We start from the raw sequence: 27,623 nt of genomic DNA on the forward strand, positions 1-27,623 counted from the left end.
CTTAATTAAGCTGAAGAGCTTTTGCATGGCAAAAGGGACAGTCAGCAGAGTAAACAGGCAACTCACAGAGTGGGAAAAAATCTTCACAATCTGTACATCTGACAAAGAACTAATATCCAGAATCTACAATGAACTCAAACAAATCAACAAGAAAAAAATAAACAATCCCATCAAAAAGTGGGCTAAGAACATGAATAGACATTCTGAAAAGAAGATATACAAATGGCCAACAGACATGAAAATGCTCAACATCAGTAATGATCAGGGAAATGCAAATCAAAACCACAATGCAATACCACCTTACTCCAGCAAGAATGGTCATAATAAAAAAGTAATAGATGTTGGTGTGGATGCAGTGAACAGGGAACACTCCTACACTGCTGGTGGGAATGTAAACCAGTACAATCACTATGGAAAACAGTGTGGAGATTCCTTAAAGAACTAAAAGTAGAACTACCATTTGATCCAGTAATCCCACTACTGGGTACCTACCCAGAGGAAAAGAAGTCATTATATGAAAAAGATGCTTGCACACGCATGTTTATAGCAACACAATTCACAATTGCAAAAACGTGGAACCAACTCAAATGCCCATCAATTAATGAAGGGATAAAGAAACTGTGGTGTATATATATGATAGAATACTACTCAGCAATAAAAAGGAATGAATTAATGGCATTCACAGCGACCTGGATGAGATTGGAGACTTTTATTCTAAGCGAAGTAACTCAGGAAAGGAAAATCAAACACCGTATGTTCTCAGTCATAAGTGGGAGCTAAGTATGAGGATGCAAAGGCATAAGAATGACACAATGGGCCGGGCGCGGTGGCTCACACCTGTAATCCCAGCACTTTGGGAGCATGAGGGGGACAGATCATCTGAGGTTGGGAGTTCAAGACCAGCCTGACCAACATGGAGAAACCCTGTCTTTACTAAAAATACAAAAATTAGCTGGGCATGGTGGCGCATGCCTGTAATCCCAGCTACTCGAGAGGCTGAGGCAGGAGAATCGCTTGAACCCAGGAGGCAGAGGTTTCAGTGAGCCGAGATCGCACCATTGCACTCCAGCCTGGGCAACAAAAGCAAAACTCCGTCTCAAAAAAAAAAAAAAAAAGGAATAACACAATGGACTTTGGAGACTTGGGGGAAAGGCTGGGAAGAGGGTGAGGGATAAAAGACTACAAATAAGGTTCGGTGTATACTGCTCAGGTGATGGGTGCAGCAAAATCTCACAAATCACCACTAAATAACTTACTCATGTAACCAAACACCACCTATTCCCCAGTAATCTATGGAAATAAAAAAAATTTTTTTTTCAAAGGAAAGGCTTAGGTGAGGAAGGACTTAAGTGAGGAAGAAGGGCCTTAATGCAAGCCATGAGCCTGCAGGTTTAGGTAGAACAAGAGGATGAGGGGAGGGCGGCCCTTGGCAAGAGGGGAGGTCATAGTAAGGAAGAGTTTGCATATTAGATGGAGAGTTTATACTTAACCTAGTAGACATTGGGAGCCATTAAAGTCTTGTTTCCCAAGGAATTCTTTGCCTCAAATCCTTTTATATCTAATATCATACTTATTTTATAGCTTCCTTTCAGGGCAGACTAGTGTCATGCTTTCCAGAGTTCACAAAGCAAATTCAACAACAGCTTCCCACATTTGACAATTGTTTTTGCTATCATAAAGTGTTTGGGGGGTGAGTTTGGTCTTTGGTAGAAGAGTTCTACTTGTTTCAAAGTAAAGGTTCAGATTGATCTACATCAGCCTCCTGAGTGACAAGTCCAGATGGTTTCCATTTGGCTCTAACTGGAAACAGTCAAACGATTTCCATGCTGACCTCTTTGTGGACAAGAGGCTTTTGGCCTGCTGCTTGGAAAGTTGTCCCCACAATGCCACTGAGGCAAAACACCCATTAGGAAACCTGATGCCTATTATTATTCCTCTCATTTGGAGTGATAAGAACATTTAGAGCAATACGAGAACTTGACAGCTTTACATTGAGCAACCGTTTATAAGTTAATAAAGGAAGCAAAATATCTTCTTTCTTTGTTTGCCGGAGTTAAAGATTTTTGTCCAAATCAGTCTTGCCTCAGTGCACCCCTGAAGATGAAGAGTTATTAGAACAAGGGTCCTCAAATTTGAGCAGCCTCAGGGGTACCCAGAGGGCTTGTTAAAACAGACTGCTGGGCACCACCCACCAGGTTCTGAGTGAGTAGATCTGAGTGAAGCTGGACAGTGTGCATTTCTATCCAGTTCCCAGGGTGCTGATGCTGCTGGTCCGAGGATCACACTTTGAGAATCACTGTTTTGGACTTGAAAAAATCAGACTGTCTGCTCCTGATTTATTTTGCACAATGAAGAAAATCAGAGAGCAGACCGAGGCTCTGAGATGCCTCTTCTCTGCCCTGAAAACTGCAGAACAGACAAGACTCAGTCCCATTTCCATTCTGGCTTCTCTGTCTTCTTCTATACTGTCTTCTATACTTTCTTCTTCTATACTCAGGGAAGCCACCTCTGAGCCCCATGGCTCTCTGTACCATGGGGATACAGGAACTAGGAATCGTGGGCCTGGAAGTTGATCGGTGCTCAAGTGGATGATGTCTGGCTTGGTCTATGCCTAGTCACAAACCTGCGAGATCCACAAAGAGCCAAAAGATAGCTGAAGACTGGAAGTCACTGTAAGGTCATCAGGAATAGCCAACCCCAGTTTGGATGGTTTCTCTGAGCCCTATTCAGCCATTGCTGCCTTGTTGCCTCAAGGCCCCCAAAGTTCTTGAAAGACCCAGTGAGGACTTGGGGTATCCTGTGCCTGTTCACTCCCAGCCCAAGCCCCACAGACAACCTCCAGGGCTGTTTCAATTTTGGAGGATTTAGGACAGGGAGAGCCAGTAAGTGACTTAGGCATGTACATGGGCCAAAAATCCAACCATAAAATGGTGTGTCCACAAACTTGGGATTGATCAGAACTTTACTACAGTACCTTGCCACCCAAGTGGCAAATACACTTCCCCAAATAAGGCATTATTGCTTGTATCATAGCCACAGTCCACAGAAATACCAGTGGCATTAAGGAATGCAAAGACCAAGTTCAAAAGTCAAGATGTAATCTTCAAAACAGCTTTATTAGTTGCAAAACAGGAAGTTGCCAGTTATAATCCTGCAATTATTTTATTTGGGGCTTCATCCTGGGGTGACAGCTAAACAATGGAAACCTTTATAGAAAGGTCCCAAGGCCCAAGGTGTGAATCATCAAACACTACATTTTGCCTTCTTAAGTCCTATAATCAAGCAAACAGTTTATGTTCTGGTTTGTAAAACTAGGACTTACACAGGAAATTACACACGTTCCTTTTCGATGGAAAGAAGCTATTTTTAACAAGTTAAAAAAATAATTCAACCACAAGGAGAAGGTCTACCAGGGCCTGGCATCCACAGATGAACATTTGAGTAGTGGTTAATCTGATGCCCCCAGAATGTAGAATGCCCACCTGTTCTGGTGGTCCCAAAAGAGGCCAGCAAGTGAAGGATATGGAGAGCCTCTCTGGGGGATGCTGGTTCCATGAAAATTTACACTTGACCTTTGAGTACTGGCCCATTTAGGAAACAGGGCTCTCCTTGGAAGAAATGAGAAGAGGTTTGTCAGCTGCGTTAAGCGAGGAGGTTCCACGCAGACAGACCACATGAGAAAAGGCTAACAGGAGGAAGGTGCCTGGTGTATTAGGCATCTGGAGGGGTGACTTTTGCCGTAGAGCGGTCACTGGGAAAGAGGCTGGAAATGTGACTGAAGAGGCCAGTGGACCCACATGACTGAAAGCCATGAATGCTGAGTTCAGGAGTTAGATTTTCTCCTATGTGCAAAGAGGGAGACATGATGGTTTTGAAGCAGGACAGTAGCATAGTGAGAACTGGGTTTTTGAAAAGCATCTTCGGCAGTTTTGCAGAATGTGCTTTAGAGAGAGGAATAGTTAGAGGATAGGAGACTAGTTATAGGCTTTTTTTTTTTTTAAGTTTAAATGCATTTTATTTTTAGACAACCTATGTGACATGTTTTTTTTTTTTTCTTAAAAAAACAAGGCCTTCACTCCACATAAATCACAGTCAAAATAAATGAAGGGCCCATTTATCTTAAGACCTGGTGTTTTGTGGATGGCAAGCAGCAGCCATTTATGATGATAGGTGATATATTCAAAGTAATTGCCAAATCTGTTAATATTTACCCATTTCTAAACCATTGTTAAAGAAAATCTTACACAGGGTCACACCATCCTCACGGTCGTTCAGAAGAGCAACCATGCCATCAGGATTCATGTTTTCATCAAAAAAGAACTGGTAGTTTTTGAAATTAGCAAGGATGTGCTTGATTTATTCTGCAGCCCTACCATAAAAGGTTTTACTCTTTCTGATCTCTCTCCTTCAAGTTCGCCTTTCATTGATTTCGTGTCATCGTTAATGTACTTCTTTTTTTTGTTTTCTTCTTGAGATAGGAACTCACTCTGTGGCCCAGACTGGAGTGCAGTGGTGTGATCATGACTCACTGCAGCCTTGACCTCCTGGCCTCAAGCAATCCACCCACCTCAGCCTCCCAAGTAGTTGGGACCACAGATGTGACCACCATGGCCAACTAATTTTTTTTTGTACAGACTGGGTCTCTTCACGTTGCTCACACTGGTCTCAAACTGGTAGGCTTAAATGATCCTCTCACCTCAGCCTCTCAAAGTGCTGGAATTACAGGCAAGAACCACCTTGCCCCGCTGATGTACTTGTAGGCATCCTTTGTGAAGCTGGTTTCCTGCAAGTGATGGTTCATGACAATATCAACACCAATGATGACTTTGGGTGCTTTGGATACCTTTGCCCTTGGGGCCTTCAGAGGAGGCATTTCCACCAACTAGCAAGTCATCAGTGTTACCCTCTGTCCTGGTGATTATCTTCTCCTCCACTGTCAGGCACAGTCTATCCACAATCTCCCAGATCTCATCAATGTCAGAAGGCTTCTCATCGTGTCTGACGAGGTCCACTGAAGGAAGAGGACAACTGCACTAGCTTAGCAGGATTCTGGAGCGGCGTCGGGAGTCGGGGATGAGAGGGGAGCGGTAGGAAAAGCAGGAAGCTTTTACGCTGGTTCAGGCAAGAGAAGATAAAGCAAGGCTGCAGTGATAGAAAGATGGAGTCTCAATATATTTAGAAGGAAGAGAATTAACAGGACCTAGCAGCCAGTTCAAAGAGGGTGGTGAGAAAGATTCTGAAGTCCAGGACACCTGGGGAAGCTTGGCAATTGACCAAAGAGAAAATGAGAGGAAGCACAAGGCTGGGTGGGTCCATACTGGATCTGTGGAGTGGCTGCCAGGGAAGGCGTGCCATTGTCCTCCTGATCCTCAGGGAGACAGTGGTAGAAGGAAGGATACCTGCACATGAAGTTTCTTCACCAGGTTGCTCCCATTTCAGTGTTTCAGTGACGTATGAAATCCAGAGATAACGCTGGCAAGTGAGGCACTAAAACTGTGTCCTACGTGCCTCTACCACCACTATTTCACAATGCTTCCCAGCCGTCCTCACAATGCTTCTAAGAGATGGGTATTATGATCTCTATTTTGCCAGAGGAAATTTAGATTCAGAGAAGTCAAGTGACTTTCCAAGGAGTTTCATAGCATTTTCTGGAGAGGTTTTAAACCTGGACATTCCGCACATCTACTACACCACCCTGCCTCTTGGGCACAACCAGGCATAGCTATGCCACTGCTAAATTCTCCCAGACAGAGGGGGTAAATTAAAATGGTCATTGTTGGTGAGCTTGTTTTTGTTTCAAAGTAAAGAAATGTAAGATTAGGTAAAAATGGGTTACGGTGAATACAGCTGGAGTGTATCAAGTATTACCAAGACCTGAGCACATACCCACCCTTACTCCAAGGAATTTGTTTTCAACCTAGGGGAAAGAATCCAGTTTTGCTTGAACTTTGGTTAAAGCTCTGGAGCAGGAAGTTCCTGTACTGAGCAATGCCAGCCTTCCTATTATCTAACACGGCCACCATAACTCATTAGAGGTCTAAATTCTGGAGAGTGGTTTAGACTAGCATTTTCCAAACTGGTTATTTTTCATGGGCAGAGATGACATTGTGACTGTCTTATCATCAGCTGGAGGGAGACTTTGATTGTTTTTGCCATGGGAGTACACGTTGGACAAGGCCATTCACAGGCCTGGAAGTCCCTTCCTCTCCAAGGGCACACATTTGTGCCACACTGGCTAAGTTAGGGATGTAGACTGGCTAAGATGATGTATTTCCTTGCAAAGCTGAGCAGCTGGAAAGGAATTTAGCTTTTGGCTTTCAGCCTTGGCCCTGTTGGTCACCACTGCTTTCTATCATGCCAGAAAGGGGCAAAAAGAAATGGATGCCACATGTGATCAGTATCCACATCGTTCATCATTCTGGGCAGTCAACTTATGTTTTCAAACGCATTTTTCTTTGTGAAGGGATTTTACAAATAGAAAAATCATATTTCATCTTGTTCACAAGTGGTCTCAAGGCATTATTAGCAACACCGTACTTGGAAAAGCACTGAACAGTGAGATAAAGTTTCCATAACACGATTGTACTTTACACTCTATTAGTCATTGATTCATTGATTCATTGAACAAACATTTATTAAATACCTACCATGTGCCAGATACTATTCTAGTGTGAATAATGTAGCACTGTTATATCATTCATGACAGCTGTCGTTTGCTATCATTCCCATGCCTTACTTAGATGTAAGGATGAATGAGATTTAGACAAGTTAGGCTTACCCCTAATAAAACCAAAAGATGGGCCAGTGTTCATCCCTCCAACTGTGTTCTAAGGGAAAATAAATCCTGCCTGTTTCCCTTTTTTTTTTTTTTTTTTAAGACAGATTCTTGCTCTGTCATCCAGGCTATGCGGTGGTGCAATCTCAGCTCACTGCAATGTTTGCCTCCCGGGTTCAAGCAATTCTCCTGCCTTAGCCTCCCAAGTAGCTGGAACTACAGGCACATGCCACAATACCCGGCTAATTTTTGTATTTTTAGTAGAGATGGGTTTCACCATGTTGGCCAGGCTGGTCTCAAACTCCTGACCTCAAGTGATCTGCCCTTCTTGGCCTCCCAAAGTGCTGGGATTACAGGCATGAGCCATGATGCCCAGCCAATCCTATCTGTTTCATCCAACAACCCAGCAGATTAGATTCATGTCCAAAGAAACCAATCAAATCCTTTTTTTAAAAGCATACTTTCTACTCTTTTTCCCCAACCAGCAACCTAGGAAGGCCTGATGTCCAAATTTATCTCCTTTTCCTGAAAACTAAGTTTTCCCTCCAGGCTTGAAAACTTATGCTTGATTATCCTTGACTCTGTTCTCTTCCTTGCTCTAACCACGCTAGTTAACATTCACTTAATGTCAGCTTCATAAGGGCAGGGATTTTTGTCTCTTTTGTTCTCCGTTGGGTCCCTGGCACCTACAACCCTGCCTGACACATAATAGGAGCTGGAAAATATTTGTTAAATGGTGAAGGAATTCAAGTCTTGTCTAGCTCCAGGGTTAGGCTCTCGATGGTGGACATGGTGGACAAAATTAGTGTATAGTTAAATGATCCTTTAAAATTCCGTAATTTGCCCATACATTACAATATCTAGGCATATTATCTCTAAGTCCCACACAGTTTCTTCCCCAGTTTTGGAACAGATCACTTGGTCTTTCTTCAGTTGGGTCCAGATGAAGTAGTTGGTTAGTGTTTAGGGGGCACATATAACTCTAAACACTTGTAGGCCCCCAGAAAAAGGTTTGAACTTGGGACTGCCAATTCCGATTTCCCATCTCATACTTACTGAGTGGATGAGCCCGCATTATGCCTGTGATTATTTCTTTTCCTCCATTCCCTTCTTGTATTTTTCTTTGCCAAACTCAACTTGAACTGACATAAATTAAATGTGGACCTGATGTTGTTTCCCAGCACTGACAATAGACTTTACAAAAGCTGTGTCAACTGACAAGGGTGAACCAACTCCAGGATCCCTGAGTCCAGTCATGAATTCTACAAAGGCAGGATGGTTCTTTCTCCTTCAGATTTTCTCTTTTAAAACTCAAAAAGGTAACAGCTTTTCAGGCTCCTTTAAAGGGCTGAATTCCTTCATAAGAACTATCACTTCCCCTAGATCAGTGGGCAACTCATTCATCTTCTTCCAGGAAATTTCTAAATACATCAGTTTTCCTCTTCAAAGTAAAGGCAACAGTCTAAATCTTAGATGGAATTTCCTTTCATGCAGAGTAATTTTGGGCTTCTTGTTCTAAAGAAGGAAGGATGTACTGAGTATAAAACAAGGACTTTAAAAATTATATATACAGTATTTCCTTGACTATACTGCAAATGCATCTACTCACACAAGTCCAGTAAAGTACAATCTAAAAGAGTAAAATCAGCTTAGCTGGTGACAAACAGGGGAACTATTGTCTAAAAATAATAAAATACTTTGATTTTCTTATAGGAATCAAGAAGAAAATTGAAGGTCTGATGGAAACTGGTCCTTGGTTAGTGAAGTTGCATTTGGCAGACAATGGCATAGATGGAAAAGGAAAAGAAGGAGAAAATGGTTTATTGGAATTCATTCAAACTTTAACATGGTAAGTAGCAAGTTAAGAGGCTTTATTTGTTCACCTTTTAAAACTAAGTGCTTGAATTAAATCATGGGGATAATTATTTAACTGCACCTTTTTAGCAGTTTCCAGTGAGATTTTTCAGCTCTGAGAGCCAAGCAGTGACTCATCTTGGTCTTGGTACCTAACGTGGCAAACAGTTGTGTGTGGACCATAAAGCAGTCTCAGAGACCTCACTAGAAGCCCCATTTTAAGAAGTTGGCAACTGAGGAAAAACAGGAAGTATGACCTCCCAATTTTTCTTTCTTAAAGTCAGGATATAATGTAAAATGTAGTCAATGTGACCTGAGGAAGAAGGGCGGCCTACTCAGGAGTGAACACTCTTTTGCATTTGATTACAAAGTTGTCCCAGCCTCCTCAGGCAGAAGGACACAGCTATTCTCAAAAGCTTCTCAAAAACAGGATATTTCCTTGCCGTGTTTGTCTTGAGAATCTTAGACATTTCCCTGTCCAGGCCTACTGAGTCCACATCCCCAGTGGGCCAAGTAGGATTTGCAGCTACTGTAGAAAAAGCTTGCTGGGTGGAAACAACTCCAAGATATATAGTTTCAGGTAGTCGATAGTGACAGCACCATGGGGACAGTCAAGGGCAACAGAACACAGCCAAGGCTGGAGGCTTGAGGGCTTGATGGATGGCTGCTTAGTGTTATTATTACTACTTTTATTTTTATTTTTGAGACACGGTCTTGCTCTGTCGCCCAGGCTGGAGTGCAGTAGTGCAATCTCTGCTCACTGCAACCTCCACCTCCCTAGTTCAAGCAATTCTCCTGCGTCAGCCTCCTGAGTAGCTGGGACTACAGGCGTGTGCCACCACACCCAGCTAATTTTTACATTTTTAGTAGAGACGGAGTTTCACCATGTTGGCCAGGCTGGTCTCAAACTCCTGACCTCAAGTGATCTGCCCACCTCAGCCTCCCAAAGTGCTGAGATTATAGGTGTGAGCCACTGCACCCGGTCTACTTATTATTTTAGAAGAAAAGTATTCCTTCTCTGTCTGGGCATGGTGGCTCACACCTGTAATCCCAGCACTTTGGGAGGCCGAGGTGGACAAATTACTCGAGGTCAGGAGTTTGAGACCAGCCTGCCCAACATGGTGAAACCGCATCTCTACTAAAATACAAAACAATTAGGTGGGCATGGTGGCAGACACCTGTAATCCCAGCTACTCAGGAGGCTGAGATAGGAGAATCACTTGAACCCAGGAGGCAGAGGTTGCAGTGAGCCAAGATCGTGTGCACTCCAGCCTGGGCAACAGAATGAGACTTCATCATGAAAGAAAGAAAGGGAAGGGAAGGGGAGGGGAGGGGAGGGGAGAGGAGGGGAGAGGAGGGGAGGGGAGGGGAGGGGAGAGGAGGGGAGAGGAGGGGAGGGGAGGGGAGGGGAGGGGAGGGGAGAGGAAGGGAGGGGAGGGGAGGGGAGAGGAGGGGAGGGGAGGGGAAGGGAAGGGAATCTTCTCTAATATACTTATTCAGGAAGGATGGGAAGATTTTCAACTTTAATAGCTTCTCTGCTTTTTCTATAATAATCCTATTAATAAGCTTCATTTCATTGTCCTTTTAATACAATGCTGATTTAATATATTGCTGATATATTATGCTTTTAGTATATTGCTAAAATTTTGTTAAGGATTTTTGCATCTATGCTCATGAAGCATATTAGTCTGTACTTTTCTTTCTTTTTTTGAGATGGAGTCTCGCTCTGTTGCCTGGGCTGGAGTGCAATGTCATGATCTCGGCTCACTGCAACCTCTGTCTCCGGGTTCAAGGGATTCTCCCACCTCCGCCTCCCAAGTAACTGGGACTGCAGGTGCGGATCACCATGCTTGGCTAATTTTTTGTATTTTTAGTAGAGGTGGGGTTTCACCATGTTGGTCAGGCTGGTCTTGAACTCATGATCTCAAGTCATCTGCCCAGCTAGGCGTGAGCTACCACACCCAGCTGTACTTTTCTTTTCTCGTAATATCTTTGTCTGGCATTAAGATCAGGGTAATTCTGGCTTTACAGAATGAGCTAATAAGTATGCCCCTCTCTTCTATTTTATGAAATAATTTGTGTAGCACTGGCATTATCTCACCCTTAAATATTCAGTAGAATTATCAGTGAAAACATCTGGACCTGGAGCTTTCTTTATGGGAAGGTTTTTAACAACAAATTCAATTTTTTTTTTTTTTTTTTTTTTTTTTTTTGAGACGGAGTCTCTCTCTGTCACCAGGCTAGAATGCAGCGGTGCAATCTCAGCTCACTGCAACCTCCGCCTCCCAGGTTCAAGTAATTCGCCTACCTCAGGCGTAAGCCACCATGCCTGGTCTAAATTCAATTTCTTTAACAGATATAAGGCTATTCTGGATATTTTATCTTGAGTAAAGCTTTAGTAGTTTGTGTCCTTCAAGAAATTTATTTCATCTAATTTGTCAGATTTATTGGCATAAAGTTCTTCATAATATTTTCTTACGATCCTTTTAATGTCTGTAGCATCTATAGTGATGTCTCCTTTTTCATTCTTGGTATTGATTACTTGTGTTTTCTCTTTTTCTGATTGATCTGGTTAGAAATTTATTAATTTTATTGATCTTCTCAAGAAACCACTCTTGATTTTCACTACTGTTTTTCTGTTTTTAACTTTATTGATTTCATCTCTTGTCTTTATTATTTCCTTTATTCTGCTTACCTTGGGTTTAATATGCTCTTCTCTTTCTAGATTATTAAAGTGAAAGCTTAAGTTATTGATTTTAAATCTTTTAATTTTTCTAATATAAATGTTTATATTAGCACTAAGCACTGCTTTTATTGTATCCTGCAAATTTCAATATGTTATATTTTCATTTCATTCAGTTCAAACTATTTTCTAATGTTCCTTTTCATTTCATCTCTAACCTACGGGTTATTTAGAACAGCTCTGTTTAGTTTCCACATATGTGTATATTTTTTCAGATATCATTCTGTTTTAATCAAGAGGTTAAGAATCTCTTGATTCTTAATTAAGTTCTGCTGTGGTTGGAAAACATACCTGGTGCAATGGCATGATCTCGGCTCACTGCAACCTCCGTCTCCCGGGTTCAAGTGATTCTCTCACCTCCACCTCCCAAGTAACTGGGACTACAGGTCCCATGCCTGGTGTAGTCATGTAGTCCCAGCTACTTGAGAGGCTGAGGTGGGAGGATTTCTTGAGCTCAAGAGTTTGAGATCAGCCTGGGCAACATAGCAAGATCTCATCTCTAGCGGAAAAAAGGAACACACTTGTTTTATTTCTTTTATGGCCCAGATCTGATCTATCTTGGTAAATGTTCCATGTACATGAGAAAAGAATGTGTATTCTGCTGTTACTGGATTGAATGTCCCATAAATGTCAATTAGGTCAAGTTGGTTGGCAGTGTTATTGAAGTCTTCTATATATGTACAAATTTTTACATGTTCTATCAATTATTGAGAGAGGGGAAAATTGTGATTTTGTTTATATCTCCTTGTAGTTTAATCAGTTTTTGCCTCATGTATTTTGAAGCTCTGCTTTTAGGTACATAAACATTTTTTATTGTTGTGCCTCTTGATGAATTGACACTCATCATTATGAAATGGTCTTCTTTATCCTTGGTAATGCTCCCTACTTTGACTGATATTAATATAGCCACTACAGGTTTTTTTAAATGAATATTTACATAATTTATCTGTTTTCATCCTTTGGTTTTAACCTATCTGTGTTTTTATATTGAAATTGGGTTTCTTATAGACAGCATACAGCTGAGAGCTTCTTTTTTAATCCATTTGACAATCTTTGTCTTTTAATTGTTTAGACCATTATATTTAATGTGATTATCTTTATGGTTTGTTTGGGTTTTAATCTATCATCTTGCCATTTGTTTTCCATTTGTCTCATCTGTTCTTTGTTCCTTTTAAACTAGTTTTCTGTTGCTTTTTGGATTAAGTAACGTTTATAAATCCATTTTTAAATCTTTTATTGGTTCGTGAGCTATACCTCTTAGTCTTTTTTTTTTCTAGTGGATGCTCTAGTGTTTACAGCCTTCACCTTTAACTTATTACAGTCTACCTTCAAATAATGTTATACTACTTCACTTATAGTATAAGAATCTTACAACAGTGTACTTCCATTCTCTTCCTACCCTTTATGTTTTTGTAGTCATATATTTTACCTTTACCAGTGTTATAAATCCAAGGATATATTATTATTATGTCTAGTTTAAGCAGTTGTTTTTTTTAATAAGGGGGGAGTTTTTTATGTTTATTCACATATTTACCATTTCTGGCATTCTTTATTCCTTTGGCTATATTCACCTTTCTATGTGATATCATATTCTTTTGTCTAAAGGACTTACTTTATACATTTCTTGTAATCCTGGTCTACTGGCGATGAATTCTCTAAGCCTTTGTATATCTAACAAGTCTATGTTGCCTTCATTTCCAAAGGTTTTTTTTTTTGTTTTTTTTTTTTGGCTGGATACAAAATATTTGATTGATAGTTAATATTTTTTTTTTTTTTTGAGATGGAGTCTCGCTCCTGTCACACAGGCTGGAGTGCAGTAGCACAATCTCAGCTCACTACAACCTCCACCCCCTGGGTTCAAGTGATTCACCTTCCTCAGTCTCCTGAGTAGCTGGGATTACAGGCGTGTGCCACCATACCTGGCCAATTTTTGTATTCTTAGTAGAGGCAGGGTTTCACCATGTTGGCCAGGCTGGTCTCGAACTCCTGACCTCAGGTGATCCACCTGCCTTGGCCTCCCAAAGTACTAGGATTACAGGTGTGAGCCACCACTCCCAGCAGACAGTCTATACTTTTAAGATGTTGCTCCACTATCTTCTGCTCGTATTGTTTCTGAAGAGGCACCACTATCTTCTGCTTGTATTGTTTCTGAAGAGACATCATTTTTATCTCTATTCTTTTGTATATAATTTGTTTTTAGTTCCTCTGTATGCTTTTTTCCTTCTTCTTTTTTGAGACAGAGTCTCACTGTCACCCAGGCTGGAGTGCAGTGACGTGATCTTGGCTCACTGTAACCTCTGCCTCCCTGGTTCAAACAATTTTCGTGCCTCAGCCTCCCAAATACCTGGGACTACAAGCATGCAACCAATATGCCCAGCTAAATTTTTTTCGTATTTTTAGTAGAGACGGGGTTTCGCCATGTTGCCCAAGCTAGTCTCAAGCCCCTGGCCTCAAGTGATCCACCCACCTTAGCCTCCCAAAGTGCTAGGCTTACAGGTGTGAGCCACCGTGCCCAGCCTCTGGCTGCTTTTAAGACTTTCTTTTTATCACTGGTTTTCAGCAATTTAAGTATGACATGCTTAGTGTGACTTTTTTCTTGTTTTTTCAGATTGGAGTTTGTTGAACTTCTTAGATCTATGCGTTTGCAGTTTTCATCAAATTTAGAAAATTTTAGACCACTCCTTTTCAAGTATTTTTTTTCTATCACTCCTGTCTTTTATTCTTCTGAAACTCTAATTATATATATATTAGGATACTTGATTTTGACCCACAGCTAAATGATGTTGTATTCTTTTTTTTTTTTTTTTTCGGTCTTTTTGTCCTCTGCATTTCACTTTGGGTAGTTTCTGTTGCTATGTCTTCACATATTGTCTACAACGTCTACTATGTTGCAAAGTCCATCCAATGTGTTTTTCTTATCTCAGACATCGTACTTTTTAATTTCTGAAAGTTCAATTTAAGTCTTTTTTTTTTTGAGACAGAGTATCGCTCTGTCACCCAGGCTGTAGTGCAGTGGCGTGATCTCAGCTCACTGCAATCTCCACCACCCAGGTTCAAGCAATTCTCCTGCCTCAGCCTTCCAAATAGCTGGGATTACACGCACTCGCCACCATGCCTGGATAATTTTTGTATTTTTAGAGATGGGTTTTCACCATGTTGGCCAGGCTGGTCTTGAACTTGAAATATTTTGCACAGATGAATTAAAAAGGCACCACCTCTGGCCAATGAATCAGAGGAAGTTCCCCTTCCAGGTCCATGCTTTGGAGCCCAGCATTTGGCAAGCAGAACTCTGTTGGATTTCAGCCCCTCTTACCCTCTTGGAAGGCACCTTGTGCAGGGCACAAGCACTTAACCATGTGGGTGGCCCTGGTCACAGCTGACGTGTAGTGAATGCTCCATCAAACCTTAGCTCATGTGAGGCTGCATGGTGTAGTGGTGAGATCCAAAGCCTCTGGAGTCGACCTAGATGTAGAATCGTTGAGTTATGAAGTTTGTCCTCCTCACTTCCTGCCCTCCTTCTGTGGACACTCTCTTCTGCCTCACATCCCTGCTGTCCACTCATTTTGTCTGAAGACACTGCACACAACCAGGCAGTTCAGGAAGCCAAGGCTGGTCAAATCCTGACTAGGCCGATTGTTTCCTCAAGAGCAAGACCTTTGAGAGAGTCTGGCAGGACGATTCAGCTCTGGCCTTGCATTCCGGCTGCTGAATCAATGGAAAATACATGCAATGAGCGAGAAAGTAGCCTCATATTCAATGTGGACCCTAACTGAAATTTCATACCTGCAGCCCATGGTAAGGGCTTGAAATTGTTTTATTGATAGTCATATAACTTCTTTCAGAGCAGAGGCCACGTGTCAAACCTCTCTTAATCCCTGCAGTGCTAGGTACATAATATGCATGTAATAAGTATGCACTCAATATACCATCAGCAGCATTGCATTTGCAAAATGGTTTCATAGAAATGGCTTCATTCTGTTTTCACTACAACCTTATGAAATAGGCAGAACAGCCTTTTTCAGGCCAGTTTTATAGATGAAGGGGGTGAGGGCACGTAGCCTGCCGTCATCACATGATCTGACACATGATTTGACAAGGGGTTGAAGCTGGCCAGGAGTCCAGGCCTTTGCCCAGATTTCTTATTCACTCATGATGCCAGAGAGTCCCAAAGACCAGTCAGCAGTCCAGTGCAAATTTCCCGTGGTGGCACATGCCTGAATTCTAGCTACTTGGGAGGCTGAGGCACAAGAATTGCTTAAATCGGAAGATGGAGGTTGCAGTGAGCCAAGATTATGCCACTGCACCCCAGCCTGGGTGACACAGCGAGACCCTGTCTCAAAAAAAATTTTTTTTCAATAGTCCTCAAAGAAATTACAAACATAATGACAGTACAGTTTACTTTTCATAAAACTAAAGTTATTTGATTTAAAGAGCTATCCTTTGTTTTCAGACTATGCCCTTCCTAATTTGATGTAAAAATGTTTGCTCATTTACAGTGTTGATAGTTGTTATTTCTTGACATACTAAAAGTTGCCAAACCTTTGTCTGTCCCTCTAAACTTTTGGACATTTGCTGGTATGTAAAATCTAAACCAGGAAGTCCTGCATTACATTATATCATACCATATCTTTTGAGTAAATAAACAAATTAAGGACTTAAAGCAACCAAAAATCCTTATTGTACCAACTTACCTAGGAGAAGTATCTAAACTAGAGAGAATAGATTGGTAAAAATTGGTTTCGGGGTGTCTTTGGTCTCACGTTGGGCCAATGCATCATCTTGGGTTTGGGGTTGGGGGAGGGGTTTAAAAAGAGAGATCATTCTCCAAAATAACTGGATTGAGGTTCTTTGAGTAACAATGCTTGACACGATGCCTGTGTGTGTGTGTGTGTGTGTGTGTGTGTGTGTGTGTGTGTGATTTTCTTTTGACAGCCTGATCAAATACTCTGCCCACTTAAAGGAAATTGACCTTGGAAACAATGTTCTGGGAGAAATGGCTGCTGCTAACATACTTGAAGCGCTGAGAGCCAGAAAGACAGGTAGAGTGTTTTCAGGTTATGTGTTTCCCCTCCACCTGCCCACAGCCACTCACTCCTAAACGCTGTACTACTCACAACTTGCTCCGCTTTTTCCATTTAAGTAACTGGCCTGAACTATGCAATGACCAGGAACACTGTCACAGGCCAGCCAGCATTGTGTCAATTTTCCCGGTGATTTGCACAGAGTTCAAGAATTTCTAGGATGTCATATGTAGCCTTCGATCTAAGTAATGCATGTTTTTAAAGGGAAATTTTCTCTATTGCTTTTTTTCTGTCTTGATCCTCTCATCCTTGCCTGTTCTCGAAGAAATGCTTCTCCCACTCTCCATTCTCCTCTTAGCCCAACCCGCAAAGAGGTCTCCAGATATCAATTGGAAAACTCAAGTAACACCCCCCATGAAATTTTGATGTGCTTTCTGGATCATCAAATGATGATTAAATTGTGATCAGCATAGGGAGAGCAGTAAGTCTTTTATGATCCTGCAATCCTTTGAAAAGGAGAGAATCACATGTGGAAGGAGTTGGTTCCTATGGCCACTCCTGCCCTCTCCATCGCCAGCATGCATGACTGGAATTAATGACAGCTGCTTGCCCTGCTAATGCAGAGGAGGTGAAGAAATGTCATTTTAAATGAAGCTCAATGGAAGACTTCATAAACAGATTTGAAAATGCAAATTCAACATTAAGAAAAGTAGAAAGAACTCTTGGTATTTACTGGGCAGGTCAAGTGGAGAGAATTAAGCAGTCCAAGCATCTGTCTCTACCATTTCCTCAGAATGGTCTTAGAGACATAGCATAATCATAGATTGCATTTTTCTTTTAATGCTCTAGAGTTTTAGATAGAAGAATTATAATGATATTACTGTATATTGTATTGACATTTTTAAAACTAAAACTCCTACATTTTTTACAGCCAGTCAAGTGATTCCATGATGTTTAAATTATCCCTTTATTTTAGAGAAACAGAATATCTACTTTCTATTCCATTAGAGTTGAATTCAATTTCAGCAGAATTACTCTGTTAAATTTAGTTCAAATATAGCTTTAAGCTTGATAAACTGAAGGCAGGTTAATGCTTTCATTTTGTTTTTCCTGGCACCATAGTAACTTTTTCATTATACATTGAGGGAGAAGATGTTACAAGTCTACAGGCAGTCTCGTGACCATGACTATAGTGAATGCTAATGACAATCAGTCTCAGATGACTTGATGGAAAATGATTATCTCTGAGTACGTATTTGGAGCTGGAAAACATCATGCTTTGCTTAGTAAATGTTTTAATTTGCATAAATGAGAAGATAATTATGAAATATCCACCTGAAAATACAAATACTCACTTAGAAGGCATTAAAAAGTAATTTATAGTTCAAGAAATCTTTTTTTCAAATATAGTAATATATATCATGAGTAGCCTTAATGCATCCCTCTCTTGAGCTGAAATAATTACGGTGTTTCTGATGGAACGCTTCAATTGGATTGTTAGTTTGAACACCAAGAAGATTCCTCAAAACAGGGTTAACTGGTTGGGTTTTATAGGGAAAATCTCTTCCCATTCAGCCCTAATGGCATCATTTTAAACATTAAAAGCAATTAGTAGTATTACTGATTATAGAACTAATGTTCTTCAATTGATTGTTTCTTAACATTTGCAAGTTAACAAGCTAATTTCCAATTCTAATTCTAATTCGTTCATGAAATCCAAATTAACAGCCTGAGGTCACTTACTTGGCTATCAAGGAGATCTTAATGACCTGCCTTTAATGATGGACTAGGCCCAATGAAATCTTCCTCAGAAACATTAGCAAGCTCATTTCATTAAAAAAAAGAAAAATAGCTAGCAAAACAATAAGCTGTTATCCTGTCTTACTGCTTTTTCACTAATAAGAAAACAGAGTACTGAAGGAACATTTCATTTATTCATTCTTATTTCTTTCAATATATATTTGTTAAATGCCTATCATGTACCAGGCCCTGTTCTGGGCCTGGTAGGAGGAGAGTCATGAATTCCTGCCTTCATGAGGCATATATATGATTGTATATCTGATGGGGATCATACTTAGAGGAAAAATAAAGCAAATGGGGGGGGTAAAGTGTGTGTCAGCGCATGGGGGTTGCCATCTTAGGGTAGCTAGGGAAGGCTTTGCTGAGAAGGGACACTTGAGTAAAGACCTAAAGTAGTGATGGAGCAGGCCATGTGAATATCTGAGAGATGAGCATTCTGGCTAGAAGGAACAGCAAGTGCCAAGGCCTTAAGGTAGGAGCCTCCTGGTATGTTCAGTAAAGCAGCCAGCATGGCTGAATGGAGTGAGCTAGAATGGGAGAGTCAGAGGACAAACAATTTGAGGTGCAAGTATGCAGAGCAGAAAGCCTTCTAGACCCTCGTGAGGACTTTCGGGTGTACCTGTTGACATGGAAAGGCTTTTGAGAATGATAAACCTAGAAGTAACTTGATGTAACCCACATTTTAACAGGATTGCTTCAGCTCTATGTTAAAAATAGACTATAGGGGAGGCAAGGGCAGAACAAGGATTCTAGTTAGGGAGTTTTCTCTGGGAAAACTACACAGAGCCTTTCAGCAGACCCAGAACACCCAGCAAGGTGGAAAATGTGGGTTGGGGAGAAGCTACAAAGATGAGAATTAAGGAAAATTGTATACATTGAGCAGTTGAAACTCAGTCCTTACTACCACCCCAGGCTTGTCTGCCCTGCTTCCAGAAGGCTGACAGCCATGTAGAAGATTGGGGTATTCCTTGAGAAATTGAATAGCCCTAGAAAAAGAAATTCTAGATGCTGACAGCTGGCCATCTCCTCACCATTCAAAGAAGGCTAGCAGGTCAGCAAGCCCTGAACATACATGACAGCTGCCCATCAGCCTTTGTATGTCTTATGCTTCATTGTGAACAGATACCTGAGAACCTCCAGACACTTGAGGCAAGTCTCCAACACGAGAGACCAACCCTGAAACAGAGGGAATGAAGGAACCCTGAAGATACAGAAACAATGCAGAAAACTAAAGAAAAACAAAAAAAGCTATAACATTATAGCATTCTGAATGGAAGAAAAGATAAGGCATCCATAAAAAGGGAATGGGGTACTATGAAAAAAGAACAATTACAAAATAAGAAAAAGTTTTTGGACAGTAAAAAAGACAAAATAAAATATTCTGGGGGGAAAAAAAGGTAGACAGATGAAATCAAGAAAGTCAGCCCTCTGCTCCTCCAGTTCGACAGACAGCTGCATTTTCTCATGCAGCGCCAACTGCGCCCCTCAGACACCAGTGTGAAGGTGAAGGCCAGAATAAACAGATGTATCCACAGTGGGCCCTGGTCACCAGAGCTGCTTTTAACTCTGGCAAAGTGGATGTTGTCACCATCAATGACCCCTTCATTGACCACAACTACATGGCCTACATGTTCTAGTATGAGCATGTTCCAGTATGAACAAGGCCAAGTTCCACATGACCTCCAAGGAGTAAGACCCCTGGACCACCAGTCAGAGCAAAGAGGACGAAAGAGACCCTCAGCTGTTGGGGAGTCCCTGCTGCACTCAGTCCCCCACCACACTGAGACTCCACCCTGAAGAGGGAAGGGCTGGGGAACCCTGCTTTGTTGTGTACCATCAACAAAGTCACCTGTATTCAGCCCCCACCCCACCCCCCAAAAAAGAAAGAAAGCTTCAGAAGTGAAACAAAAGGTAAGAAGATGAAAAATTGGTGAGAAAATATAAGAGACAGAGGATCAACCTACGAACATCAGTGTCTAACTAAGAGTTTTCAGAAAGAGAAAACAGAGAAAAGTGAAGACAGGGAATTATCAAAGGAATAAATAAAGAACTTTCCCAGAACCAAAGAACATAAATCTGCAGGTTGAAAGAGCCCATTGGGTGTCCAGCACAGGGAAATACAAAAAGTATATCATGATGGCATTCAGAACACTAGGAATAAAAAGGGGATCCTAACAACTAACTAAAAGAAAACAATTTACATCCAAAGGACTGGGAATTAGAATGACATCAGACTTCATAACTAGAAGCTAAGGGCAACAAAGTGCTACTGTGACAATTCTATGAGAAGTCTATACATTCCCAACTTCTAACCATGTATGAGGCCAAAATAAAGATGTTTTCAACATGCAAGCATTCCAAACATGTGCTTCCTCTGAGTCTATTCTTAGGAAACTTCCAAAGAACATGCTTGAGCAAAATGAGAAAATAAACCAGGAAGACAGGCCAGGCGCAGTGGCTCATGCCTGTAATCCCTGCACTTTGGGAGGCTGAGGCAGGCGGATCACTTGAGGTCAGGAGTTCGAGACCAGCCTGGCCAACTTGGCAAAACCCCCTCTCTACTAAAAATACAAAATTAGCCAGGCATGGTGGTAAACACCTGTAAGCCCAGTTACTCAGGAGGGTAAGGCAGGAGAATCACTTGAACCGACGAGGCGGAGGTTGCAGTGGGCCGAGATCGCACCACTGCACTCCAGCCTGGGCAATAGAATGAGACTGTCTCAAAAAAATAAATAAATAAAAATAAAATAAAATAAACCACAAAAGAACGCCAAGTTCAGAAATCGGAAGGCCCAATACAGGACAGTAAAAAAGGGAGTCCCAGATGATGGTTGAGGTAAATCCAAATTGGAGCAGAAAAGTAGAAGACTTTGGAAAGGAGAAAGACTTGGTTAAAAACTGAACTTACAGAGCATGTGAAATACTTAAGTATTTTGTCAACTGAGGTCAGGAGCTCGAGACCAGCCTGGCCAACATGATGAAACCCCCATCTCTACTAAAAATACAAAAATAAAAAATAAAAAATAAATGCTTAGGTATTTTGAAAGAAATATTGATAAGTGTATGAGAAATGACAAAAACCTGTGGGAAAATATTTAGAATAGGTACACAGAAAACTCTGCAAATGAAAAAACAGGCAATTATTAACTTAGACAAAAGATAGATATACAATGAAATATGTACAAAAATATACCAATGAATACACCAAGTGTTGATTTAACTAAAAATTGTGATATATCTTTATTGGGAGGCTTGGTGAGAGGAAGTTACAAAAGTCAATATGTAAAATTTTAAATGGAAATATCAAGAAATAATATAATAAGCACTTTGTTTAAAATCAGGCAGTAAATATCATGAAAAACTGCTGAATAAGTTGAAAGTGGCTGCCTCTGCAGAAGAGGACTTGGGGCCACGTGCAGTGGCCTACACCTGTAATCCCAGCACTTTGGGAGGCTAAGGTGGGAGGATCACTTGAGCCCAGGAGTTCGATACCAGCCTGGGCAACCTAGGGAGACCCCATCGCTAGAAGAAGAAGAAGAAGGAGAAGGAGAAGGAGAAGAAGAAGGAGGACGAGGAGGAGGAGGAGGGGAGGAGGAGGAGAAGGAGGGGGACGAAGAAGAAGAAGACGATAAGAAAAGAAAGAAGGAAGGAAGGAAAGAAAGAGAGAGAGAGAAGAAAGAAAGAGAGAAAGGAAGGAAGAAAGAAAAAGAAAGAAAGAAAAAAGAAAGAAAGAAAGAGAAAGAAAGAAAGGAAGGAAGAAAGAAAGAAAGAAAGAAAGAAAGAAAAAGAAAGAAAGAAAATAAATTGGTCTGTTGCCCAGGCTGGAGTCCAGTGGCATGATCTTAGCTCACTGTATCCTTGAACTTCTGGGCTCAAGTGATCCTCCTACCTCAGCCTCCCAAGTAGTTAGGACTACAGGCATGTGCCACCATGCCTGGCTAATTTTAAATTTTTTGTAGAGGTTAGGTCTTGCCATTTTTCCCAGGCTGGTCTTGAACTCCTGAAACCCAAAGTGCTAGGATTGCAGGCATAAGCCACTAGCCACTGCACCCAGCTAAAAATATTTTTAAAGAGAGAATTGAAAAGTGCCTAGCTTTCTCACCATGTAATTTGTTGTTATATAACTCCAGGTCAATACCTAATGCTAGCTTAAATCATCTTAGTTTCCACAAAAGAAGAGGAAGTCTCATACCCTTGGGATATGCTTCACTGAAGAATGAGTGAATTTTATAAGTGGAAAATAAGTATAAAGGATGACTGAAAGTGTGGCGTCCAGGAAGCATAACAGTCTTTTGTGAGCTTAGGTGACACATGAATCCTCTGAAGTCTCAGCTGGCCTCCATTCCACACTCCTGGCCCCATTTCAAATGGTCTGTAGCATATGAAACACCTCACAGCCTTTGCCGTGCATCCCACACTCCCTCCTTGCCTCAGTGGTCAAGACTTTGACCTTTGTTTTCCTACTGAAGGCTTTGCCTTCCCCTGCTTTGGACCTGTCCTCTTTATATTTCTAACTCCAAGAAATATAGAAAATATTGTTTTTCTCCTTGACCATGATTTATACCTGTTTCCGATTAAATACTACATCATATAGAGATAGTGTTTGGCTACAGGTAACAGAACCAGCTACAGTGCCCTACACAGGTGGAAGAGGACTGGGCAGGTGCAGCTACTGCACCACATCATCAACGTCCCAGATTCCTTCTCTCCTTCTCCACCATCGCCTCAGCAAGTGGCCCTTATCCTCATGGCTGCAAGGTGGCTGCCACATCTGTGACCTCTCATCTCCAATCCAGACCAGAAGAAGGAGAAGAAAGGACAAGGAGGAAGTGCTAGTATCTCATTTCTGGCCCATTCTTTTTTTTTTTTTTTTGAGACAGAGTTTCGCTCTTGCTGCCCAGGCTGGAGTGCAATGGTGTGATCTTGGCTCACTGCAACCTCCACCTCCTGGATTCAAGCAATTCTCCTGCTGCCCAAATAGCTGGGATCACAGGCGTGCACCACCACGCCTGGCTAATTTTGTATTTTTAGTAGAGACGGGGTTTCTCCACATTGGTTAGGGAGTCTGAAACTCCCAACCACAGGTGATCCGCCCGCTTCGGCCTCCCAAAGTGCTGGGATTACTGCGCCCGGCCTCAAGTTGTGACATTCTAAACCACATTGTCTTACACCTCCAGGTTCTTTCCATATTCATCCGCCTTGCCCTCCACTGTTCTTTCCTGTGCCCAGCCTGATTCGATCTCATGCTTCTACAACCATTTTCAACCTCAATTTACCCTCTGTAGCTGAAATTCAGTACTATTTTCTAAAGTTCTTGTTTTTCCTCTCGACTGTATTTCTTGTTTTCCCTTCTACTTTTGGCCTGTCCCTGGAGAAGCCTGGCCTCCAGAAGCTGTAGTGTTAGGCACCTCCAGCCTTACAAGCGGGACCTGGCCATATGGCTAAATGAAAAGCAGGAAGGAGGAAAAGGGAGAGTTCCATGGAAAAGAATATGGAGGAGGGGTTGACACAGGCTCTCTAATAACACATTAGGGATTTGGCTCTTTATTTTATAGGAAAATCAGTGAGAACTCTGGGTTTCAAGTGATACAAAACCAATTCAAACTGACTTAAGTACAAAAGTAAATCTGTTGACTCCTGTAAATCCAGGGTGGTTCTAGCTAAAAATCCAGCTGGAATCAAGGGTTCACATAATGCCACCCACCTCCATCTCCTGGGAGTTCTGCTGCTTTCTTGACTTTACTCTCAGGCAGGCTCTTTCCCACATGGGGGCAAGTTGAGCAGCATTAGCCAGAGGGTTACATTCTGCCTCGTTAATAATCTCAAGAAGGAGCTCTTCTTTGGACTTTCACTGGACAACCATGAGTCACATGCACACCTGTTAACCAATCACTGTGCCAGGGAGATGAAATACACTAGACATCCCTGGGCTATGTGCATACCCTGGAGGGCAGGGGAGTGGAACCCTAAAACAAACTCAAGGTGCTGTTGCAAAAAGAAGCTAAAATGGAAGCTGGGTAGGTGGAAACAAGAGATGTCTACTAAAGAAAGAGGGCCAGTCATGGTATTAGAGCTGGTAATGATAAGATCAGCATGTTGCTTTCAGATGATTAATCTGGAAGCAGGGTCCAGGATGGGCTTGGGATTGGGGAAGTTTGGGATTAAGAAAACCAGTTAGAAGGCTACTCTATCATCCAGGTAAAAGACATGACAGTGAGAATGGGAAAGACAGGACAAGTGTAAGAAGTTACTTCAGAGGTAAGTTAATTGTCAGCATCACTCGCACCAAGAAGGTATAAGGAAGAGGTATGAGGTCAGAGGAAAGTCACTCGGCTAATAAGAATGTGGGAGAACGCCTCTCTCAGAAGCCTAAGATCCACTCCCTCTAATGTAGTTGAGAGATATCCTACCTACTTATGATTATGTTCTTTCCCCGTGCAGGTAAATTACCGGTCTTAAAAATTACAGTCACTCCCCAGATCTCTTCAGATACCTTCAGATCAATTTGGAAAAATAGCAAGAAGTCTAATACTATCCGTAAAAAGAAGAAAAAGGTAAGTTCTTGGATGTCTGTGTCAGTGAGGAGCAGCCACCAGGGAGTGCTCTGTGGAGCCTGGGCCCTTGGGGCAGATGGCACCATCAGCTGCAGGTTTTGCATTTGATTATATGAGAATTTAGGTTCTAGGTCATGCTCCCCTAAACCATCATTCCAATCTGATGGATGATGATTGAACCAAGAGACAAGTAAGTAAGAGAACAATAGTTTCCTCAAAGATTGGCACAGACGGGGCCTCCCCTCTTTAATTCCCACCGCTACCTAAATCCTAGTTGCTGCTAGCCTATTGTGGATCTGAAAAGATAAATTTACTTTTAAATTTACCTAAACTCTTTATGAAGGCTGTGCTACCTCTTAGGAGGTAATGCTTTATATATGTTTATTCTCTACTGTAAGAAGTTGAACTCCCTTTTTTCTATAATTTATGATTTCCTGTTTATTATTTCACAGACTAAAAACTGAATATGGGTGCTGTATTTCCATATGGATGTCATCTATTTCCATGGCCAAGCAGACATGCCTAGATAGATATTGCTTATTCTATAGTAATATTTTTCACTGTAACCAAGTCCCTTTGAAGTTCTCAAATTTGATGATTATTGTATGAAAGTTTAAAGTCATGTGATAATCCTGTCTTGTGATGATCCCATCACACTTGTCATTTTCTAAAATGTGGGTTTCACAAGTAGGCCTTAGTAAAAAAACATTCAATTCTCTGAGGCTTCATCTCTCCTGCATATGAAATTTATAAGTTGAAGTAAGTCATACTTTTATCTAAGAAAGAAAGAATCCTCTTTCATAAATATACCTGTAGTTGGGAACAATAAGAATGGTTGGAAATAATAACCACTTCCTAAAAGACACCATCCCTAAAAATGAGGATCCTCCCTAAATGAGGAAACTTTTTTTTTTTAAGACGGGGTCTTGCTCTGTTGCCCAGGCTGGAGTGCAATGGCGCAATCTTGGCTCACTGCAACCTCTGCCTCCCGGGTTCAAGCGATTCTACTGCCTCAGCCTCCTGAGTAGCTGGGATTATAGGCGCGCACCACCATGCCCAGCTGATTTTTTGTATTATTAGTAGAGACAGGGTTTCACCATGTTGGCCAGGCTGGTGTCGAACTCCTGAACTCAGGTGATCCACCTGCCTTGGCCTCCCAAAGTGCTGGGATTACAGGCCTGAGCCACAGCGCCCAGCCAAATGAGGAAACTTTTAATTCCTCTGCCCCACCATGAAGATGCCACATAGCCCCGTGAGAAATGGAAGAGGTGTGGTTGATTGATGTACAGATGACAGTGGGTGAGTTGAGTTTTATATGCCACAACAATATGGTGCTGGATGAAGAGCATGGCCTAGGCAGTTAGATGAACCAGAAGTCTCTGTGGAGGAACTGCCGCTTTCCAGGTACTGAGCCTGGGCAAGTCAGTTCACCTCATGCTCCTCAGTTTCCTCTTATGTAAGACATAGTTAAGAGTAGCAGGGCTGGGTGCAATGGCTCATGCCTGTAATCCCAGCAGTTTGGGAGGCTGAGACAAAAGGATGGCTTGAGGCCAGGACTTCAAGACCAGCCTGAGCAACATAGTGAGACCCCCTATCTCTACAAAAAATTTAAAAATTAGCCAGCTGTGGTGGCATGTGCCCGTAGGCCTCACTATTTGAGAGGCTGAGGCAGGAGGATTGCTTAAGCCCAGGAGGATAATGCTTCAGTGAGCTATAATTGCACCACTGCACTCCAGTCTGTGTGAGGAAGTGAGACCCTATCTCAAAAAAAAAAAAAAGAGTAGCGCCTATCTCAATTGGTGAGCATTGAATGAGACCACACATGTCAAGCATTTTAGAACAATGCCTTGTTCATATTATACACTCAAAAATAAATATGAGTGGCTCTTATTATTGCTGCTGTTATTGTGGATGTTAGAATTGAATGGTGCCAGTTATTTCACCTATGACAACCATACAAGAAACATAGGAAAGAAATGAAAAAAAAGAAGACTGAAGACCTCTTCATTTTGTAAAAATAAAAAACAAAAACTTCATTCATTCTATCTACAAATTTAACAAGTGCTAGCAAGTTTGTGGAATCAAACTAACTGTAGGGTAAGACCCTCCACTCTCCAGGGTCTTAGGATCTAGCTAAGAAGACAAGATCTTCGGCCAGGCGCAGTGGCTCATGCCTGTAATCCCAGCATTTTGGTAGGCCGAGGCGGGTGGATCACCTGAGGTCAGGAGTTCGACACCAGCCTGGCCAACATGGTGAATCCCTGTCTCTACTAATAATACAAAAATTAGCCAGGCATGGTGGCACATGCCTGTAATACCAGCTACTCGGGAGGCTTAGGCAGGAGAATCACTTGAACCTGGGAGGCGGAAGTTGCAGTGAGCTGAGATCACGTCATTGCACTCCAGCCTGGGTGACTAGAGCAAAACTCTGTCTCCAAAAAAAAAAAAAGACAAGATTTTCTTGCATTAAAAGTGAACAACAATAAAGTACACAACTTGGAAAAATATGTGTCATTAAGCAGGATAAGAAAGGCCATAGAGTAACAAGGTCAATGTAACAAATTTACCAGAACTGATGTATCCAATATGTGAGAGCTCCTGAGAACTGTTCCTGCTTAAAAGAAATGAAAATAGACTGGGCGGGCGCCGTGGCTCATGCCTATAATTCCAGCACTTTGGGAGGCCGAGGTGGGCGGATCACGAGGTCAGGAGATCGAGACCATCCTGGCCAACATGGTGAAACCCCATCTCTACTAAAAATACGAAAACTAGCTGGTCGTGATGGCCCATGCCTGTAATCTCAGCTACTCAGGAGGCTGAGGCAGGAGAATCGCTTGAACCAGGGAGTTGGAGCTTGCAGTGAACTGAGATCATGC

At 41.8% G+C, this 27,623-nt stretch overlaps 1 protein-coding gene across 3 annotated transcripts in view; it reads left to right on the forward strand.

Annotated features, from left to right (window-relative positions):
• The window catches only part of LOC103889245 (uncharacterized), a 51,909-nt gene extending 25,012 nt beyond the window's left edge, over window positions 1-26,897 (forward strand). The window contains exons 5-8 of one of the 3 annotated variants that reach the window (XM_024244904.3): window positions 8,489-8,624; window positions 16,305-16,411; window positions 24,635-24,747; window positions 25,200-26,897. In XM_024244904.3, coding sequence (XP_024100672.3) covers window positions 8,489-8,624; window positions 16,305-16,411; window positions 24,635-24,747; window positions 25,200-25,211 — 368 coding nt within the window. In that variant the 3' untranslated portion in view covers window positions 25,212-26,897. Of the gene's footprint in view, window positions 1-8,488; window positions 8,625-16,304; window positions 16,412-19,315; window positions 20,622-24,634; window positions 24,748-25,199 lie in introns of those variants that run through there. The other 2 variants (XM_024244905.3, XR_010139258.1) reach the window with 2 other exon arrangements.
• The last annotated feature ends 726 nt before the right edge of the window (window positions 26,898-27,623 follow it).

Source organism: Pongo abelii, chromosome 2 (assembly GCF_028885655.2).
Source record: "Pongo abelii isolate AG06213 chromosome 2, NHGRI_mPonAbe1-v2.0_pri, whole genome shotgun sequence".
Classification (NCBI taxonomy): Eukaryota; Metazoa; Chordata; class Mammalia; order Primates; family Hominidae; genus Pongo; species Pongo abelii.